Below are 20,527 nucleotides of genomic sequence, written 5' to 3' on the forward strand. Positions count from 1 at the left end.
AGATTTTTACTGCTAAAATGCCACTTAAGGTAATTTTTTTGGGGGAAAGATCACAACTCCGTAAATTGAGTACACGTTTTATTTTCGTAAAAACAATTGAAGGTCGACAGAAAAAAAACAAAAAGAGTCTTTAGAGAGCACGTTAGGGCTCCGCGGACCGTTGTGATATTTACACAAGCAAAACTCGAAGACACATTCAAACAACATTTGTGATGCACCGACACGAATCAAACACTGTCTGCGGCGGCGAGGGAGCGACAGCAAATACTGAAGCAGTGAGGGAAGGGAGAGGACCCAAGAAAAAAAAATGAAGGGATCGGGATAAGATCCAGAAGAGAATGTTTGTATGTAGGCCACCATTTGGCAACAAACGAGAATACACATTCGAGAAGAAAACGCTGTACAAACACTTGGTTTTAAAACTTTTTGTACTAAAGCTACAGAATTAGAAATGTATTTTTCTCGTTTTTGTTTTTACTTTAAAAAAAACTTATTTGTGTGCAGAGTAACTCCAAGAGCGCAACAGGGTGGGGGGGGGGGGAGTCGAGGGGGGTGATAAGACCACAGATATAGACCATGTAGACTTGATGTCCACTCTTTGTTTGAACTGATGTGGGTGGACCAAAGTGCAACACAAGGGAAGGAGAGGGGGACGGGAGGGGCACGGGGCTGTACAGAACGGAACACCCGGCCAACACTTTTTCAAACTGTCCAACGCAAAAGAGGACCAGGTGTCCAGAGGTGAAGAACTTGTACAATACCTTCTTGGGAAAGGAGTGTGATTGACAGCTCACGTGGATCTACCACACCACCGCTGTCGTTTGACTTCCTGATCAGAAGGCGCTTTTTTTTCTCTCTCTCACTTCCTTTTGTAACCATTGCGGCCATCAGAACATGGGCATGCTGAACCCCTGCAGAAACATAAATTCACAAAACGTTCATGCAAAGAAATATTTGGATGGGGAGAAGAAACCCCTCAATTTTAGATGCACAAATAGATTTTTTTTTTTTAAAGAGGAAGTCAAGCAGAAAAAAAAAAGTCTTTTATTGCTTACCGACTCATCCTCAATCATGGCTGCCGAGTCAAAGAAGTCCGGTCTTAGTTCTGCTCGCTCGCGTCTGTTCCTCGATGGCGGCTGGCGGGGTTGAAAAAAATAAAATAAAACTCAACCTTTCATCAAGACTACAAAAAGCACGGTGAGGCGTCGTCACTAACCAGGTCGATGACCATGGTGTCTTCAAACTCCTCGTTCATATCCTCCAGTTGACCTCGCGATGACATCATCACGTCCTCGAAGATGGGCTCGGCGTCATCCTCCATCAGGCCGCGCCTGAAGCCGAGCGCATGCGTTACGCCCACGCAACCACGACACATTCTCTTTTCTTTGGTGGTCCAACTTACACGGTCTGCCGGACGCCCTGATTGCTCCGTGACTTGATGTAGTTGACGGCCATGCGGTCCTTCCTGCTCACCTCTTCCATCTTCTGCTGGCCGAGCCACGACATCTGCATCTGAGGGCTGAAGGCGCGACTCGTCAAAGACTGGCAAAAGGTGCAGAGAGGATTCTTAGGCCGGCGTCCGCGCTCACTTATGCACAAAGTCGTTCTCCGACCCGGGTTCCGAGTCGGGGTCGGGCATGTGCTCGGCGGGCCTGTTCTCTCGAAGGACGGTGGAGGTGAGTTGAGGGGTTGGCAGCGCGCCGGGCGTCTGCAAGGTGTCGTTGCGCATCAGCCACGAGCCTTCCACGCTGCTGCTCTCTTCTGCAATGCCGAGAGCGAGTGTTGCTAGTGAAAGAAATAAAAACGACATTTCCAAGAGCATCCTGCCCGGGCTCACCTTCGACACGTTTCTTGTGGAGCGGCGGCCGACCCTTCTTGCTGCGCACGGAGCCCGTCTTGCTGCTGGAGCCCGACGTGACCGACATGTGGTCCTCGTCGCCGCCCGTCAGCAAGCTGTTCCTGTACGAGATCAGCGGCAGCCACACGTCCTCCCGCCGCTCCGGCATGGACTCCGACATGAACTTCTCCAGGTACGAGTGGCTGGTGGGATGCGCTGCGTTTAGCTACAGTGCGTACGTACCTCACAAACTTACTTTCAAAAGTTGGAAAATCACTTACACTGTTTTTTTATCTTGGCGGATCAGCTTGGAGGAGAATTCGCTCAAGACCTCCAGGAAGGCCAAGTTGATGGGAGGAAAGTCGGGTCCTCGAGGATTCTGGTACTTGAAGGCAAACTCGATTCCATCTCTGACAAGAGGAAGAATAGAAGAGTCAGAAAAGGAAATGAGTACAAGAACCAAAATGAATTAAAATTGTGTTAACAACTCACTTGTGCAGCGTGGCCACGGCCTCCCTGGTTTTGATCTGATCCAGGCCGAAGGTGAGGGCGAAGCGGCGGGCCAGCTCCTTGATACCGCTCACGTGTGACGACGTGCGGTCCAGGTTGGGGCCCTGGTCCTGCAACAGCTCGTTGAAGAGCTACAAGCGAATACGACAAAAGTCAACGACGTGCGTCGGTGTGAAGTCAATTTGCGCCTTGTGGTGAATCTGTGACCTGCTGCAGACTGAGGATGAGCGTCTTGGCACAGAGGATCTTGTCAGTTTGTCTGGTTTTACTCAGGGTCTCCTTGATGATGTCGCCGTAGTCGTTGTAATACTGAAGAACGACAGTAAGAAAGACGCACACATAAGTGATCATTTGAAAAAGAAAAAAAATTATAAAAAGTCAAATAAAAAACCTTCATGTAGTGCTTGAAGATGTCAGCAGCCGCCGGCATGTCGACGATGTCGTAGATGATGAGTTTGCAGAAAGCTGCCAGCAGGTTCCTCCTCTTGTGCAGGGCCTCGATCTTGTTGGCTTCGTCCTCCTCGTCGCCCTCTGAGAGGCCATCAAAGTCAATATTGTGCGATTCGCTCCTCCACACCTCTTTCAAAGCTCCTCCTCACCCATGCTCTGGCTCTCGTCGTCCTGGTCAATGAAGACGTGGTCCAGGACGAAGTTGAGCAGCTCGTTCTGCAACGTGCCGTCGGGGTTGAAGACCAGCGGCTGAAGGCCCTCGCGGCCTCCCGTCGTGAGCTGGTGGCTGAAGATCATCAGCAGGTCGCAGAGGAGCATGAAGGCCTGAGCAGAACCAACGGGGTGAGGAGATGGGAAACCTGGGAAGCGGCTTTCTGAAACAGTACCTGCTCTTTGACGGGCGTGTTGACGTTGGACAGGCACTGCTGGCACACGGCGAGGAACGACTTGACGACTCTCCTGAGGGCCAGCAAGTCATCCTACACGAACACACAAGAGTAGAATTTTGGGAAAAGTCCATCTCATCTCTTGGAGTGAGCGTTTGCGTCGCTACCTTGCTGGGAGCCCCTTCGGTGATCTTGACCAGCTGCCAGAGGATGGAGTAGTGTGAGCACTGCAGCGCCTGCACGGCGATCTGCTCCGGCATGGAGCCCAGCTCGATGCCGGCCTTCAGCAGACGGTAGCAGTTGCCAAAAAGGTCCCAGCGCGTCAGGTCGTGAGCGCTGAGGTGGGCGGCGGAAGACATCAAGGTGAGAAAACGGTCACAAGAGCCGTCAGAGTCCATCGAGTCTTACTTGTGGAAGGCCGTGAGTCTCTTGAGGGTGGATAAAACGTTGTAGATGTCGTCATCATCGGCCTCCTCGGCCTGCGATTAAAAAAAAAACAACGTTTAGAGTTTACGTGGCTTTGGCGGTTTTGGTGAGCAACGCCGCGTCACCTCCTGCAGCAGGTCCTCCACGGAGTGCGCGAAGCGATCCGTCATCTCGTCGATGAGCTGCGAGCGGGCGATGTCCACGCGGTTCATGATGGTGTAGTCCTCGGAGCAGAGGATGCTGTAGGTCTTACTGCACGCCTCCAGCACGTCCGTCTCGATGTGCTTCTCCACCACCAGCCGGATCTGCTTGAGCAACCCGTCCAAGTGCTTCTCCATGCGCCCGGCGCTGTACACGTCCAGGTCGAAAAACTGCGGGATCTGCAGCAGGTTGGCCACTTTCTCCGAGTCGGCTTGGTACTGCGGGGAGAACGAGGAGGGTCGATCGGATGGCGGCGGCGGCGAGCGGCTTCGCTCACCTTGGACAGCAGCATGGGCAGTGCCATGATGAAGTGCTCCGTCAGTTTGTTCTTGTCGTCTATTTGCGTCTTCCTCTCCTTGGCTGTTAGCACCTGCGGAAACAAAACAGAAAACACGGAGATGACCAACATGCTGTGTGTGTGGAACAAATCGTAAGGATGGATAATTTGGATGAATTTGCGACTCACCCGTTTGCCGGTGCCTCTGCCCACGGGCGGGTGGGCCTCGGCCGCCTGCCGGATGGTGCACACCGTCAGCTCGATCAGCGCGCTCTCTTGTCTGTCCGACAGCACTGGGAACGGACGTTGACAGTCGGCATGAAAGCGAACGACTATCCAAAGACGAAATAGCGTGTCTTACAATCCTCGCCCTGCACGGGCTCCTCCAGCAGCAGCTCGGTCATACACTCCCAGTCTTTCAGGAGCTCCTGGGAGCTTTCCCACAAGGAGTCCACCAGGTAGGCCGCGTGCTCGTGAAGCTACGCACACACAAACAATAACAATGGTCATGTGATTTGGAACAGCGGGTTCGAAGCACCTCCAAATTTACCTCACTCTCCAGGAAGAAGAGCACCAGCATGCGTATGAGGTTCCCGTTGGGGCTACTGCGGCCTCTGCGCTTGGCCAGCGCCTCTTCTGCCTGCGGGTCGTGCCGACTGAAGAGCCTGGCAGCGACGGGGAAAAGCACTGATTCAAGATGGCGAACCGTAAAATTACGTCGAGATGGCGTGAGGTCAGTGTGGGCTCACTTGCGGTGCAGGAACTCGCCGGCGGCTACGGCCACAGGCCTGTGGGCTGAGTAGACCAGGTGGTAGACGTTCTCGCAGTCCTCGTTGGACAGTGCGTCCTCACTGCCCCTGTGACCACAAAAGCACAATCAAAGTTGGAAAACGGATTTTGAATTGCTTCTGCCCGTCCAGTACGTTGTCTGTCCTTCAAGGTACTCACTGCAGGATGAGAGTGACCAGTCGGATGGCCTCTACGGCCACGTCGTACTCCTTGTCCAGCGTCATGGACACAATACGGTCCTAAAAGAATAAAAGGGGAGGGGCGTGATCAAAAAAGGCTTTTTCCACACTACTGATTTGCGGCATTACCTTGAAGCGGTTGGTGAAGAGCTCGAGCTTGGGGAACAGTTCCCGGTTGGTGTACAGGTTCTGCAGAGCTTTCAGGCACTTGAGACGCACCTCGCCTTGCTGGGAGGGGACACAAAGAGTGCAAAGTCAGCAAAATACGTGAGAGGACTGAGCCCCCGGGTTCTCCCCGCTCGACTCACCCGGTCGTGTAGCGTCCAGCCGACGTACTTCAGGTAGCTGTCGTTGAGGAAGGCGTCGCTGTACATCTTCATCCAGACGCCGATCTCCTCGATGCAGATGGCTCGGATCTCGGCAATCGCATCCCTGCGAGCCGAGAGGAGACGGCGGTTTTCATTTCAATTTGTCCAAATTCATTTCAATTTGTCCAAATTCACCTGTAGCGATGCACGAATATGCCCTTGAAGATGGAGTTCATCATGTTCTCGATCTCGTCCTGGTTTTCTTGAAGCTGAGAGGAGATAAAAGCATTTGATACGTTTCCCGCAAAAAGAATGAACGCAGTGCAAGTTTGCCGTTTTGGCGGACCTCCTTCCTCTTTTGCAGCAGCAGCTCCAGCTTCTCGTTGGCCCGCTTGCCGGCGATCTTGTTCCGCTCCGCCTCGTACTGCCGCTGCGTGTTGTCCTGGTGGATGCTGAGGTTGAGCGCCACGTTCACCAGCGCCGTCATCAGCTTCATAGCTGCGGCCAAGACAAATGACGGCAACTCATTAAAATGAAATGAAATGGTTTTAGCTTTTCAGAGCGGGCCTTGGTCTCCTTACCGGCCAGCGTGGACGTGTGTCTGAAGGCTCGGACCTGGGAGTCGGAGAGCCCGGTGAGGAGCGAGATGACGGTGTCCATCATGTACTCGTCGTAGATGATGCTGTACTGACACTGGCGGATCAGCACGCAGATGAACTCGCAGAAATTGTAGCGGAACTTCTTCCACATGGGCCCCGGCATGGTGAGCGGGTAGTCGCCGCTGTCCTGCGGAGCGCAGACGGCGTCTTTTAGTGGGTGGGCTCATCAAAATAAAAAAGAAGCGAGACTATTTTTTTTTACCTCATCAAACTCTTCGGTCATCTTGCGAATGATCTCGGCGTTCTGCATGTTGCGGAACATCTCGATCCTGACCGTGCCTTTGCACCCGGAGCACTGGATAAAAAAGTTGATGAGATCCAGCAGGGCCAAGTCTCGGTCCTGCTTGTACGACTCGATCCACTCGTCCACCACGGACTGCGCAATGAAAACACACACGGAAAGATGTCCTCTTAGCCGCCGGTGGAACGTCTCAAGACGTTGGTCACGCTGGTGCCGGTCGGGCCCACCTGCATGGCGCTCTTTCCCATCTTGACCACTTCGAACAGAGTGATGGGTTCCGAGCTGTCGCCGTTGTGTTGGGCCACGCCGTTGGCTTTGCCCCGCCCCCTGGCCCCGCCCACACCCTTGTCCACCGGCATCTTGCGAGGCTTCTTATTGGCCGTCTGCGCGGAGAGGAACATTTGGTTAGCTGTATCGTACGCCGAGGAACACGCTGCGTGAGGATCACTTAAAATTCATTCAAATACAATTTTTTTTTTGGTCTCACTTGCGCTTGCTTCCCAGGCCTCCCTCGCTTCTTCTTGCCCTTCACCTCGGGGTCTTCAATGTCCGCCATGCCCATGCTGAGGCCCACCGCATCCGTGGCCCCTGACTCATTGGATGAGTCCCTAGAAATGCATAAAAAAAATATAAAAATGTATCCAAGTACAGTATTTGTGGGTTTTTTTTTGAGAGCGTCACTTACTGGAGCACAGAAAGCTCTGACGTTATCATCCTGGCGACTTTGAGGTGGCGCTGAGGTGTCCGAATATGACGCGTCTCTCGGGTCCCAAAGTCACGACGAGGCTCGGATGGGGGGGAAGAGTCGGAGGGGCGGGAGGGGGTGGAAAGAATCCAGGACGGACCGCGCTCTGGCTCTTAACGCTCTCCTGTTTCTGCAGAGAGGCAAATAAAAATATAAATAAATGAATAAATAACAGATGACGATAATTAGTAAATAATAATGATCATTTTAGGAGCTCGGGACAGTTTGCTGTTTTCCCTGATAACGTATAGGCATAAAAATAGCAAGAGGATGACACCAACTGGCCACTTTGGGAACTACAGAATAAAATGATTCCAATATATGAGTAGATATTTTAAAGGCAATAAAGGTTTGCTGGCCCTCACACATCAAGATTAACTCAATGTTGAAAAAGCAGCCATCTTGCAAGACATACTTCTGGAATCATTTGAATTTTTGGTCAATAGTAGCACCCTAATTACATCTTGCAAGACATTACTTCTGGAATCATTTGAATTTTTGGTAAATATTTGCACCTTAATTACCGTTGTGAACACAAAGCTGTGAAGACTAACGATCATATTAATTGTGTACCTATTTTCATGCTAATGAGAGCACAAGCACAAAGGTGCAGTATCTCCAAACAACCACCGTGAGCAGTATGAGCCACAAAGTCCTTCACCCCCGGTCTCTTCATAAACTCCATCAACAGGCCCAGCATTGAGCTAAACATGTTGCAGAAAATTCCAGAATGCTAATTAAAGCTAATTAAATTAAAGTGAGGTTTTGTTTGCTTGTAATACTTCAGGCGTGCACTTTTTAGCACTAGAGTGTGTTTGAGTGTATGCACGTGTGTTTGAAAGTAGGTCTGGGCAACAGTAGGGGGCAGGCTAAGAGAGTGTGTATTTAAATACTGCCGCTCACACACTGTTGATATGGAAACGTAGCAAGCCAAGGAGTGAGAACACACACACACACTCGCATACATCATCTGCCAAGACTGTGTGTGTTTCTGTTTGGTGTGTAAGAGGATTTGAACAGCGTGAAATGTCAATGCAAATTTGAACGGCGTGAAATGTCAATGCAAAGTTGTAAAAGAGGAAATCGGTAGCCTTGGTAGACGTATAAATGCTAACCGTAAATGAACAATCATGGCTATAGCAGAAACATTTATTCATTCGCAATTGACTAGTTACATATATTGCATTATATTTAAGGAAGTTTTTCCAGCTCGCTAAGAAAAAAACGTTCTGTTATTTGATTGGCCACAAGAGGGCGCCTTGGTATCGGGGGACCGGTATCAGATCGAAATAAGGCCAATATCGGCCGTACCGATACGTGGTATCGGTAGTACCGATACTTGGTATCGGTGCTCGGCCGTCACTTCGATTAATATTAATTTGGGGGCTTCTGTTTACTATTTGCGAATAAAGGCCTCCAAACAATCAACGCCTATTAAGGGGTAACGTGTCGGCATATAAAAATTCTCATAAAGCACTTTAACGCTTGCTTCTTCTCATTTAAGATAATCCTTAACAATACTCATCAACATTCAACCGACTTCTCAAGATGACGATGGTGCTCGAGTGTGACCCAAATGAGTCAGACGCCCTCCGCCGACCAAACATCACAATCTCAATATGGAAGCACACAAACACGCACACAAACACACACACACTCAGCCTCGGTCGCCCTCGCAGACTATTTGGACGCTAGCCTCACTTTTATGGGAATCAATTGGTGGGAGGTTTTTTTTCAGTGCTGACGTCCACACTGAGGAAGAGGAAATGTGTCTGTGTACGTGTGTGAGGAGGCCAGACTTTTTCCTGACTTTATTTTTTTTTTTTTTTGGTGAGGACTGCACCGAAGTTGACATCGGCATTCATGCTGCACCTCAGTTTCATTTCTCACTACTAAAATGTGACAATAATAGCAGGATTGTGCGCCACTAAACTATAACGTCGGCTTTTTCGTCATAAAATTTGGTCTTGTCACCAATTGCACGACCGAAACACAAACGAATTTTAAAATTATTATTATTGATTAATCTGTCAATTATTTTGTTAAGCCAACAATGATTTAAGAATGCAATGTTTTAATTTTCATAAAAAATAAACATTTACAAAATGAGGGGGAGTGATGTTGCGCTAAAAATAGAATAAGAATAATGAATCATTGAATTGATCGACTCTTGAAATACTCCACGACGTATGTGAGAGAATGCACGCACGCACGCACAAGACAGAGCGAGCGAGGCAGCGAGCCTCCGAGAAAGCACTTAACATGCACGCCGTGTTCTACGGGAGGCAGGCCCTCATTGCCATGGCGACTAGGCGAGGGTCATAAGCCTGACGCCGAGAGCTGGTTTGATTGGGTGCCAAGTGGGGACAGGAGGGACCAAGTTGAGAAAAAGAAAGGGAGGGAGGGAGCGAGGGCTGCTTCATTCAAAAATTGATTTCTTGACTTCCGTTGCAAATTTCGAAATTGACAAGATGGGTTAACTCAAATTTGCTATGATGTCACTTGCCCAAAATCTCACAAATATTTATAGAGAAGAAAATAGTTTGGTGCTATGAGGTTTGCATTTTAGTAAAAACAAAATTCGCTAAAATTCTAAAAAAGCAAAACTATTTTAATTATTTGATCCGGTAGGATATTCAAACTGCAAAATATTCGTTAGCGGTAACGCCAGCAGGGAAAACTTGTTTAACGTGCTTGGTTTGACACGGCCCGGCACTTTAACGACTAGCGCGACATCACCTGAAAGATAATATGGAGAAAGTATTACGAGCAGAATAAAATAGCGAGCGTGTAAGAGGTTGGCAATCATGTCTACTCAATAAACAAACACAGCGCGGCTCAGCCTCTGGCTAGTGAAACGCTTTTGGCAGCGTGTCAAATTTGTTAACTTGTTTGAAGTGGCACCGGGCCAACGTGATGAAGCCGAGCTATCGCTATGGCACCTTCCTTAAGAGATCAACTTCATTGTCTATTAATAAATATATATTTTTTTAAATCTTTTACTGTTTTACATTTTTGTCAGCATCATTTTTGGAAAAACAACAATTTGTTACCCCTTGCTAAACAAATGATTATCAAACATGACTTTTATTTTACCATTCACATTTAATTCCTTTGAATTTTCCTTTTATTGGATAACGTATCCATAAAAAAAAAAAAATCCTGGCAGAACTGTGCTTCATCATTACTGGCGCTTGCAAAAATGTGTTATGCCATAAAAGGAGCTTTACGGGCTCAGTCACACTTGTGTGCTGTTAACGACTTAGCGCCAGAAGGCAACGGAAGAAGTGTCGAAAAAAAATAAGTCTTATCCAAACAACGACACACTGGAGGATTTTTTTCTTTTTTTATAAACCGTCGTCGCAGCGGTTGCAGACAGCCAAGAGTTTAATGAGTGGTGACGGCGAGGTGATTACACCGAACACCTTGTATGTCGTCCCTGCTGGACAATCCTTTGGAACATCTAGAACAAGTGTATTCCTGAATTTAAAAAAAAAAAACAGAAGGGGAGGGGGAGTGAGACAAGACTGAATGAAAAAGATGCGATTTGTCGTCCTTTAAAAGATGGAGCCAGCCGGCAATGACTCATATTAGAAGTGGCACAAACAGAAAAATCCTTTCAAGTGCACCTTGGGCTTGCTAAGACATTATGGCAAGAAGCTCACGTTACACCACCATGCCGGGCTTCTATTCATACAAAACAAATTAAGAGTCGAGAGAAATGTTACAAGAAGTCACCGGTAGCACATTTGTCTTATTCCGAGGCTGGTTTCCGTGGCAACGTCTCCAATGCAGAGCTCAAATGAGGTAATTCTGCCCTTGGACTGTCACTAGCGTTATTTTTGTGGTGTAAATTTCCCGAAATGGTTCTCAGCTGTTTCGTAGCAAGACTGCGTGGGGAAGCGGGCCGGAATGTATGGATTGAAATAGATTTGGTGAGTACATGAGTACTGGTTGGCTCGCTGGCCTCAGGCACTAGCGGGTCAATGGTTGCTGGCTGTCAAAGAACCTCCGACTATTTTGCGAAATGTGTTTCGGGCGAGTGAGAACGTGGAAACGGAGCAGGCTGACGCTCTGGCTGCAGTTGAACCAGTCATTGATTTGATCTATTAACTTTTTAATTCAATGATTTATTATTTGTTCATGCCCAATTTGACAACATGAACGGCGGAAACTCCAAAACCAGATATCCGTTTTGTGTGTCAGAATCTGTCCCTTGCCAACGCAAAATCTCTGGTTCATTGAGAAATTACAGAATGCTTGAAATCGCATTTTTATTATTTTAAATTATTTTATTCCTACAATTGATTATATTATTTATCTATTTATTTTACCTATTATTTAATTTTTATTTATTTATAGTTATTTAATTTCCACTGCAGAAAAATTATGCATCGTAAAATAAATGCTCGCCTCTAAACCACGAAATGTAATTGAAATCCACGCAGCTGCTATCTTTTCAGGGAGCTTTAAAAATGTCAGCGTGACAGCGTTGCCCGCTTGTGTTTTCCTACAACAGCAGCATCAATCACGCAAAGGCGGCGGCGGCCCGGCCCGGCTCGGCTTTTGCTCGCTGCTGAATCACCTTCTCTGGCACTTATTTGCTTTGTGACTGCGGGAGAGCGAGCGAGCGAGCGGCAGCTGCTGCAAATCTGCAAAATCCATCAGCGAGAGGGCAAAATGCGAGCGTGAGCGCTTCTCGCGCGTAAAACCATCACGTGACTTCACGCTCCTGGCAACACCGTCCGTCCCCAACGGTGTGATAGCGCTCATGAGGTGCAACAAGGAAATGTTTTATTCAAGGAAATAAAAAATGATGTTTGTATCTTTGAGTCACACTCACAAAAGTGTGTGTGTGTGTGCTTGGCGGGAGCAGGGATTCCATTTTTCAGTAGCGATCTTGTCATTACATCTTTCTTCACCCCTCCTCCTCCTCCAGACTGAGTGTAGTCGAAAGAATGAGGGTACAGTAAGTAGTTTGTGGCGGCGGCAGATGGCCGCGTGATTGCAAGCCTGTGTGTGTGTCAAATGGCTGATCTCCTGTGTGACACGGTCCTAATCTTGTTAAAATGCTCCTTGCAAGCCGTCTTTCGAGAGCGAAACGTTTATATGTGTGTGTGCGCAGGCTGGTAGTGTGATAAAAGAGCAATGATTGTCTTGGCGGGCGCCGATTCCCTCAGGGGTCGTTGGCGTCTCGAGTGAAAGCTTTGCTTGACCTTCTATTCCGTTTTTTTTTTTACGTGTTGATCACCATATGGGGTTTAGTCTGGAAATATCCACAAAGCTTAACAGAGGTTTGGAAGAGCGTGTTTTATTTTGGTGGCTTTCTGCAAAGTCTGCGCAATTTAAAATGGTTGCCAGTGTCGTAATAAAAGTCTCGGTTTATTTTCTGACGAAATGCACAGAATGACAACAGCATGCTTTACATCCGATCTGGTTGAGATGACTCAAGCCGTTTGGTTACCATGACGACAAGCAGCTAGCAACAAGTATAGAATACATTTTAGGATACATGCTTCAGTTTGAAACGTGATTTTTTGACAACAATTTGGAATTTTGGTTCTCTATCACAGCTCCAATTCTCGCATTATTATTTCTAGGAGAGACCCAAGAGGGTAGAAATATTTGTCTGAACAATTTGCCCTTTCTCATCTCGGCCCAGACTGTCAGACACAACACAAGCACCGTTCCGGACCTCCTTGCCAAGCGTCAAGGACGGACGGGCACGGATGCGTCTTGCGTCACAGCACAATCAGGCGCCGAGCTTTTGACAGACGTCAGCTGATTTGAAACGCGTTCATGCAAAAATCGCCGACACTACCGCAAACGACAAATGACGTTGAAATTGACACAGCTGCGCTGCGGCGGGATTTATTCTAGTGTGCTTAGATAACTAATGGGCACAGCGAGCGAGATAGAAATCAATAAATGACGATAGCCGACGGTTGATGACTCTCCGACTATGACGTGACCTGTTGATTGCATCACAATGGAGATTATATCAGCATTAGTTCATTTAATTGCACTTCAGCGTGACTCATGATGGGCATAACGTCGAACACACCGACGATTGCATCGCTCTTCACTTCTTTCGCACTCGACAGACGCAGGTGAGCGCATCAATATTCAAGTAAGGCCAACACAAATATAGAACGGCGCTCGGAGGCGGTCACTGAAAAACATCGAGAGCCATCGCGCTCTGGCCTGGTTTCAAATTATCCCGAGGCAAACGAGGCAGCCGCCTGCCAAACAAGCAACAATGACTCACGGTGGCGCGGCCGCGTACGGCATCAACGCAAAGTGGAAAACTAGGACATCCTTCCATATGATTGTTCTTCTCGCGAGGAACCGCTTTGAGTCCAAACCCGCTGAGACACATGGAACATGAAAAACGAGCGAGGAGCAGGCGCGCCTCCCTAAAGCCCACAGAACAAGAATGACATCATAATCAAAGAAAACGACCAAAAAAAAGACACGGCAAGCTGACGGTGAGACATAAACAAAGCCAAAACAGATGCAACAATTATTTCAGATCCAGAGAGGAGTTTTCATTTTGGAGCGGCGCCCAGTCACCGTGTCAAAGCCGTGATGAATGACCGACCGGGGGACACTTTTGTATTGTTAACAAGTAGCAAAGCTTCCCCCCCTCACCGTTATCAATCATTCATCGCCACAGCGAAGCTCTCACAATCAGGGAAGTGAAACAAGAAAGGAACAATGACAAAAGTGATGAAGTAGTAACGGTGACACGTTGAACGCACTACAAGAGTATTCTGGTTCTCTTTAATGTCAGGGAAACTTCTTTGGGCTGGCGTCTTTCACAAAAAGCTTAATAGTAAACAACATTGCACATGACACTACACTGTACAACATTGAATGTTATTGTTTGAATCCCAAATAAACAACACTAACTGGGGAAAAAAAGTTTCATCATAATGCAATAATTTGAGTAGTTAATCGAGGGAATAATCGATATTGAGATCGATTCTAGACGTTTAAAGTCCATCCGTTATCTGCACGGCTTTATCGCCGGGCAGACGAAGCCAAACAAGCGACGATTTAAAGTGCTCAATTTACATGTTTGCACATGCTGACTGTAAACAAAGCAGTTACGTAACCTCCAAGGTACATCATCTGTCAACACAAATATTGCTCTGGGCCAGTTGACCAGGATTGAGACCTTCTTGTCAAGATTTGGCTCACACTTCCCAACCAATCCCAAAGTGAGAAGAAATAAAATTTGGAAGGTGACACACACAGTGAGAAGAAGCTTATGGTCTTCACACGCTTTGGACAGAAACGTCACATTTTCAGACAAGTTTATTTACATGGCGCCAATTCATAAGTTGTCTCAGGGCACTTTGCACACTGAGCAGGTCAAGAACCACATGGAAGAAAATCCACTCAAGCAAGCAAAGGATGCAAAAAAAAAAAAAAAGGAAAAGAGAAGCCAGTTGATAACACGCTAGGCTGCAAAACGAGAGTCGCAACACACACACAAACAAAAGACGTCACACAGCGTGGCTTCTTGTATTTGTTGACAACTCCAGCGACAGGTGGACAATGGTCGCGGGGAGGCGGAGGAGATCCACCTTCGAGAGAGTTCCACCCGCCGGCGACATTTTTGCTTTGGGATGGGATGCGAGTTAGCTCGCGGGCTAGGCTAACTGACGAGGAGAGAAACGGCACCAATGGCCTCCGTTAGCCGCCACTAACGCCCATCCCCCTCCCTACCGACAACCTTAGCAGCAAGCCTTCCCTTTTTCCAGCGCGTCCACCATCTTGAATCTGTGGGCCGTCTTCCTCCCCCACCACCCCCCTTTTCCCGCCTCACAAAAAGCACGACAAAAACACCGGGTACTCACCTTTAACGACCATTCCCGGCTCGAGCGTCACCTCCCGCAGCGACGAATCGATCCCCTTTTTTATTATTTGCTCTTATTTGATATTGGGGAAATTGGCCCGTGCGAGCGGAGGCTTGCCTCGCAGAGAAGAGCAGCAATCCTAAACCGCCATCTGGTGGTATTTTCCTCTCTGCGGTGCAGGGGGAGCGGCGCAGCCTCACGCCGGAACGCGGCTGCCCCCTGGCGGACACTCCGCGACATCCTCTGCGCCGGGCACGCGCCTTGCCTTTCACGTCAAGGGGGCGAGGACGCGCACGCGGGTGGTCCCCGTCTATGCCACTCTATTTTCGTTTAACCTTAAAAAATATATTTTATGCTAGTCATTATGCTAAACAACATTCACGGGCGACTAATTCAATTATCTTCTAACTCATTTTAAAATGAAAGGCTTACTTATGCTTTGCCAACGTCATGTGACGTCATCCTTATATATTGGAACAATAGTCAACTTTATTGACTATATAGATAGCAGATGCTCTATATTATTTTTTCATAAATTACTAAATATATATAGTGTCACGCATTGAATTTTAACACATGACTTGGTATCTTTTCTCTGCGTGTGCTCATTAAATCAATCAAAATATGATCTAGTATATGTGAGCACTTAATAATTTACAGTCACCTGTCGCGCTCCTCTTTCGTGTATTTAAGTCCTGTCTGCCCCTCACTCCCGGTCGGATCATTGTTAATGTCATCAGGTCTTTTTGTTTCACGTCTTTGTCGGTCAGTCCTGTTGTTGGTTGTGTTAGTAAGTTAGCAAGTCTGTTAGTTTGTTTTCGTCAATAAAATCAGCATTATTTTTTAGTCATTATTTTACTCTCATACGTGCAACCTTAGGAGACACACATTGTGCCCATTGGCAAGGCTGTAACCATGGCAACAGAAGCATCATCTTTTTCGAGGCCGCAATTACAGCTTGTCACTCCCAAAGTCGATTACAGTAAAGATAATCATCTCTGTTCATCTCCACGGGGGACAGAAAAAGGCCCGAGGAGCTACATAAGCCCAAATGTGCTTTCTTTGGATGTTTTGAAAAGATTGTGATAAAGGTCTGTTGTAAGCCTCCAGCCGTGTACTCAACATACTCGGCTAGTGCCCGCTATAGCGTGACCTCCCTCTCCATTCAGGAGCGGTGACGATAATCTGCTTGGTCGAAATGTTTGCTCTGGCTCGGTTCCGCCCTTTTAAACCCGACGAATAAGTACAATATGAGCTTCTGCTCGGCTCCATCACGGCTCTCAAAAAGTTCTGCCGTTAAAGGACCCTCATGGTCTTACAACAAGGCCGCAGAGTCATCAGTGGCCTTTTTTTTTATTTTCCTAATGTGCCCTAAATAGCCGCAACTGTCGCGCTCTCTCTGGGTGGTCACCATGGCAACGGCAGATGGATCTTCTTCCTTTTAGTGCCTAAAGTGAATGCGTGGAAGTGCGAGGCCTTTTATTATCGCCATTGTGTTTAATAGCTGAAGTAGAACGGCAAAGTCGTCAGCCGAGCTCAGACCTCCGCCAAGGTCGTTACTGAAGCTTGGAAGAAAAATCCCGACTTGGCGCAAATTTGCTTAAACTAGTTTCATGAAAATAGTTTTTTCTCACTTTTTCCTCACCGCATTTGGACTTTGATGACGACCTTTTCTGAGCATCTGCGCTGCTTTAAATCTCAGCACTTCCTGTGTGGGATGTCTGTTGGCCATCTGTGGTTTGTCAGTCCACGCTGGAGGAAAGATGGGACAGCTTGATCGCTGACTGATAAGGTCAAGCAGAAAACATTAAATCATTAGCACCGAGTCGGTAAGATCCCATGAAAAAAATGTTTTGACATGACTTCATATAAGATCATGAGTTATTTTTTTCTAATATTATGACCATATTCTTATAAAATGATGACTTGCTTGTAATATTTCATGCTGTTCTCATCAATCACTTCCTTAAAATCACAAATAGCTTGCATTGCTCCCGTTGACGCATGCTCAGACTATAATTAGCCCCCCCCCTGCCCCCCACCCTTTCTACCTCTCTATGAAAGGCGGAGCATCTTCTGCATCAGACAGTGCTGGACGAGCAGCAGCAAGTCGCCATATAACACACATCCTCCACCTCCTCCTCCCGGTCCTGAGGTGGCTCGTCTGCGGTCTCATCCTGGTCCGGGTGGTCCTCCTTTTCATTTGATTCTAGACTGCCGCATGAAGGCAAAGTGGGGGGAGGAGGGGGGAGCAAATGGATGGAAAGATGCTCAATGACTGAATGACCGGCGGCTTGTTTGCAGGTGAGTGCCTTTTATACTAATAAGAAATAAATAAATGAATTAAAAGGGGGTTATGTAAATATGCATGATTGCCAGTGGGTCCTGTTTAACCTTGAGAATCACATGATCACCCGATGAGCAAGACACTCAGACAGACGCACATTTACATAATGCTCGGGGAAACACAAATATTTCAATGCTGTAGGAAAATGATGTCTTCACATTGTGTGATTATGGATGTGAAGGTGTGCAAAATGGGCTATTGCGGTGATGGAGCACAATTGCAAAAAGAACATTGTGATCCGCTGCTGAGGAGACTATTAAATGTAACCATTCTATTTTTTGTTAGTCCGCTGCTAGGAAGCAAAAAATGGGGACAAAAAGTGCAAAGGTGAAATTAGAAATTTAAATGGTAGTGTAATGCATAAAACATGTTTTTTGGAATGCATGTTATTTAAAATTTATTCTATCTCATTGATTGTAGTATATTAGAATTTTTTTATACTTAGTCTTTTTTCCTCCAATTTCAGTTATTGCTGTATGACATTTATATTTTAATAGTGAATGCAAACAATAAAAAAACAATCTGAATTTGTTCTTTTGTAGAAGGAGAGGGAAAAAGCAGCCGTGGCTTGGCATAATGTGGGGAGGGTACTGCAATTAGTGTTTTTATTTTTTTTGCAAATTGGCCGTAAGAAGTCAAATGGTTCTCCTTGACTTAAGAGACCAAAACTGGAGACATAGCCTCTAAATAATGTCTTTCCTGCTGGCGAGATAAGCGCTTGTATTTGTGTCAGGGTGAAGTAAATGAAAAAACTAATTAAAAAAAAAAAAGCTTGGAGATAGTGCTGATGAAATACGCAGACTCTTTGGCGTCTGGAGCTTTAACTCCCTTTCAGAAGACTTTGGAGGCCGAGACGCCCCCCCCCTCCCCTTGGCTATTATTACCCCGTGTGCCATTAAATATTAAAATGTCAAGCGCTGTATTGAATATGGAAGGATGATGGATCACAGGGCGTTCTGAGAGGTGGCCGCTTCACAATGTTGGGCGAACCCATCTTAATGTTCATTTGTCCAGCAGGTTTGTCCTCCGCCAACCTCCACCATGGAGTCCACTCACCTCCTGGGCAGCGGTAAGAAGCGAGTCAAGATCCACCCCCACACGGTCACGGCCAAGTACGCCACGCAGAGCCCTTATTCTCCTCAACCCAGCATCCACACGCACTTCCCCCAGCCCGGCGACGAGGGCTACGATGACGCGCCGTCCTTCGAGGACTTCGGTTCCTTCCTGGAGGAGACGTCAGACAAGAAGCGACTGACGGAAGCCAAGAGGTGGCCGCTCACTCTGTTCGGCACCAAGGACAAGGCCGCCGCCCCTCTGGCTGGAAAGAGCGGGGATGGCGCTGAAGCGGGACCCAGAGTAACCAAAGGTCCCGGAAAGGGTGTTGAGGAACAACTGGCCAGTTTCGGGGAGGCCTCGGTGTCTGCGTCTCGGCTCACCTGGGTGGGGCTCCTCGGGGCGGCGCTGGCTAACGGCTGCACGGTCATTCTGACACGGGTGGCATCAGAACACTTTGGCCTGGGCCCCCTCTTTCTTCTACTGGTTCGGTCCGTGGTACAGCTGTTGTCCGTGGCGGTGCCGCTGCACAAGGGGGAGAACCCTTTCGGACCGGAGGGCTGCCGCCTCCGTCTGCTTTGTTACGGCGTGGCCTACTCGCTGTCCCTGTGCTGCGCTTACTCCTCGCTGACCTTCAGCTCCCAAGAAGACGTGGCCCCCGCCTGGCGGCTGGCCACCACGGTGTTGTCCGCCACGCTGGCCTTCCTGTTGCTGGAGGAGCGTCTGGGCTTGGCGGACGCCATCACCCTGGCGGCCGGGCTGTGCGGCTTGGGGGTTCTGCTGCTTCCCGCTGCAGATGAGAGCAATTCCGATTCCCAGACAGACCCCGTGGTATTCTGGAGGGGCGCGTTTGGGTGGTCCCTGTCGGCGTTGGCGGGGCTGTGGATGGCCCTGGCGCTGGTGGGGTACCGCTCCCTAAAGGAGAGGGTCAGCGTAGCCACCGCTCTGTTCACAGTGAGCTGGACGGGCTGCCTGCTGGCCCCGGCCACGGCGATCCTGCTACAGGAGGGCTGGTCCTGGCCGGCCAGCGCTCCCGGCTGGGGGCTGGTGGCGGCCTTGGTGGTCTGCTCGACCGCCGCCTTCCTCGGGGTGACGCACGGCCTCGCCCGCATCCACCCGGCGCTGGTGTCGGCCAGCCAGAGTCTGGAGGCGCCCCTGGCCACGGTGGCCCATCTGGTCATGGCCCAGCTGGCCCCCGGCGCCCCCGAAGTGGTCGGGAACGCCATGGTGATCTTGAGCGTGGGCTGGTTGGTGACCGTGAAGCTGCTGCCCTCTCGCGGGGCCAGCCGACGTCACCGGGAGGAATACGAGGAGATTCTCGACTCGCCCATTAAATAAGACGCTTTGACCAGCACACTCTCTCCACCGTGTCACTTGTAAAAGCTCACTGGAGCTTTTTTTCTTACCTCCACCAAGCACAAAATTAGATTTGGGAGGTTGTGTGTTGATTATTCCTGCTTTGTATTCACTGCTTGACCTGGGTGGAGATCATCTGTGCTGTCTTTTTTGAATTTTTAACTTTTTGGGGAAGGCGGGAGGGGAAGGATAAAAGAAAAAGTGCCAACGTGTTGTCTTCTGTTAATGTGACAATAAAATCTCGCTGGTGAACAAACTGTTTGACTCTTTAAGTTGCTATCAAGGGGAGCAAAATACGTATTGATGAGCTTTTTCATTAGCTTCCCTTTGCGCTGCCAACGATCTGTGCCAAACGTTCAGATCAGAATGAAGTAAAAGAAGAGTGATGGCCAAAGAGAAAAAAAATAAAAAGAGCTGGAGGTTCCAGACAGAAACTATGCAGGATGTAGCCTGGTTAGATTCTGTTTGGTTTGACTCCCGTGCACATTGTGTTCTTCTTCCGGCCGTTCCCGCATCATTAGCCATCTGCTTTTGTATCTGCGTTCATTATCAGCGCACCTCTCGCTCGCGTCGTCTGCGGCTAAAGGGCAACGCAAAGCCGACATTCACCAAAGCATCTCATTAGGTAGAAATTGCCAGGATAAAAAGAACACGGGGACAAACATCTACTTATAAAAAGAATGGTGTTATGTTACATTGCGAGCAAATTGAACCATTTGAAAAGCAAATATATATATATATATATATATATAATTTTTATTAATACTTATTTTCTTCTTTTTCTAAATTATTTATATTGTATATATTTTATTATATTATATATAATATATATATATATATATATATATATATACTATTATATTACATTAAATTATAACATTTCTCAGCACAAAATTGG

General features: G+C 48.0%; 2 protein-coding genes across 4 annotated transcripts; one reads left to right on the forward strand and one right to left on the reverse strand.

Annotated features, from left to right (window-relative positions):
• Positions 1-65: 65 nt before the first annotated feature.
• Positions 66-15,084, reverse strand: stag1a (STAG1 cohesin complex component a). Its single transcript, XM_088399901.1, has 31 exons — positions 14,874-15,084; positions 6,949-7,138; positions 6,751-6,871; positions 6,491-6,646; positions 6,225-6,398; positions 5,945-6,149; positions 5,710-5,861; positions 5,559-5,632; positions 5,364-5,487; positions 5,185-5,283; positions 5,036-5,115; positions 4,837-4,944; positions 4,638-4,752; positions 4,449-4,566; positions 4,277-4,380; positions 4,088-4,180; positions 3,735-4,028; positions 3,592-3,662; positions 3,351-3,519; positions 3,184-3,276; positions 2,947-3,121; positions 2,739-2,878; positions 2,555-2,656; positions 2,330-2,478; positions 2,119-2,247; positions 1,838-2,040; positions 1,590-1,761; positions 1,403-1,519; positions 1,217-1,331; positions 1,056-1,136; positions 66-911 (listed from the first exon to the last, which is right to left on the reverse strand). The coding sequence occupies exons 2-31, from the start codon at positions 6,975-6,977 to the stop codon at positions 888-890; spliced, it is 3,786 nt and encodes a 1,261-aa protein (XP_088256027.1). The 5' UTR covers positions 6,978-7,138; positions 14,874-15,084; the 3' UTR covers positions 66-887.
• Positions 10,693-19,885, forward strand: slc35g2a (solute carrier family 35 member G2a). 3 transcript variants are annotated; one of them, XM_088399909.1, is made up of 3 exons: positions 10,693-10,815; positions 16,938-17,177; positions 18,235-19,885. In XM_088399909.1, exon 3 carries the CDS (start codon positions 18,262-18,264, stop codon positions 19,609-19,611), a length of 1,350 nt encoding a protein of 449 aa, XP_088256035.1. In that variant the 5' UTR covers positions 10,693-10,815; positions 16,938-17,177; positions 18,235-18,261; the 3' UTR covers positions 19,612-19,885. The 3 variants fall into 3 exon arrangements, with proteins under 3 accessions (XP_088256035.1, XP_088256033.1, XP_088256034.1); XM_088399907.1 differs by having other exon boundaries at positions 18,238-19,885; XM_088399908.1 differs by lacking the exon at positions 10,693-10,815 and having other exon boundaries at positions 16,925-17,177; positions 18,238-19,885.
• Positions 19,886-20,527: the final 642 nt, after the last annotated feature.

The sequence above is a fragment of the Syngnathus floridae genome, chromosome 16, assembly GCF_059516105.1.
Source record: "Syngnathus floridae isolate MCC-2025c chromosome 16, RoL_Sflo_1.0, whole genome shotgun sequence".
Lineage (NCBI taxonomy): Eukaryota > Metazoa > Chordata > Actinopteri > Syngnathiformes > Syngnathidae > Syngnathus > Syngnathus floridae.

What these genes read in the sequence shown, in the direction of transcription:
- stag1a (XM_088399901.1), bottom strand. Translation starts at nt 6,977, where the DNA reads ATGATAACGTCAGAGCTTTCTGTGCTCCA. An exon ending in CGACGAGAGCCAGAGCATGG is followed by an intron (nt 2,879 to 2,946) that starts GTGAGGAGGAGC and finishes ATGGCCTCTCAG; the next exon opens with AGGGCGACGAGGAGGACGAA. An exon ending in GCCGTGGCCACGCTGCACAA is followed by an intron (nt 2,248 to 2,329) that starts GTGAGTTGTTAA and finishes TCCTCTTGTCAG; the next exon opens with AGATGGAATCGAGTTTGCCT.
- slc35g2a (XM_088399909.1), top strand. Translation starts at nt 18,262, where the DNA reads ATGGAGTCCACTCACCTCCTGGGCAGCGGTAAGAAGCGAGTCAAGATC.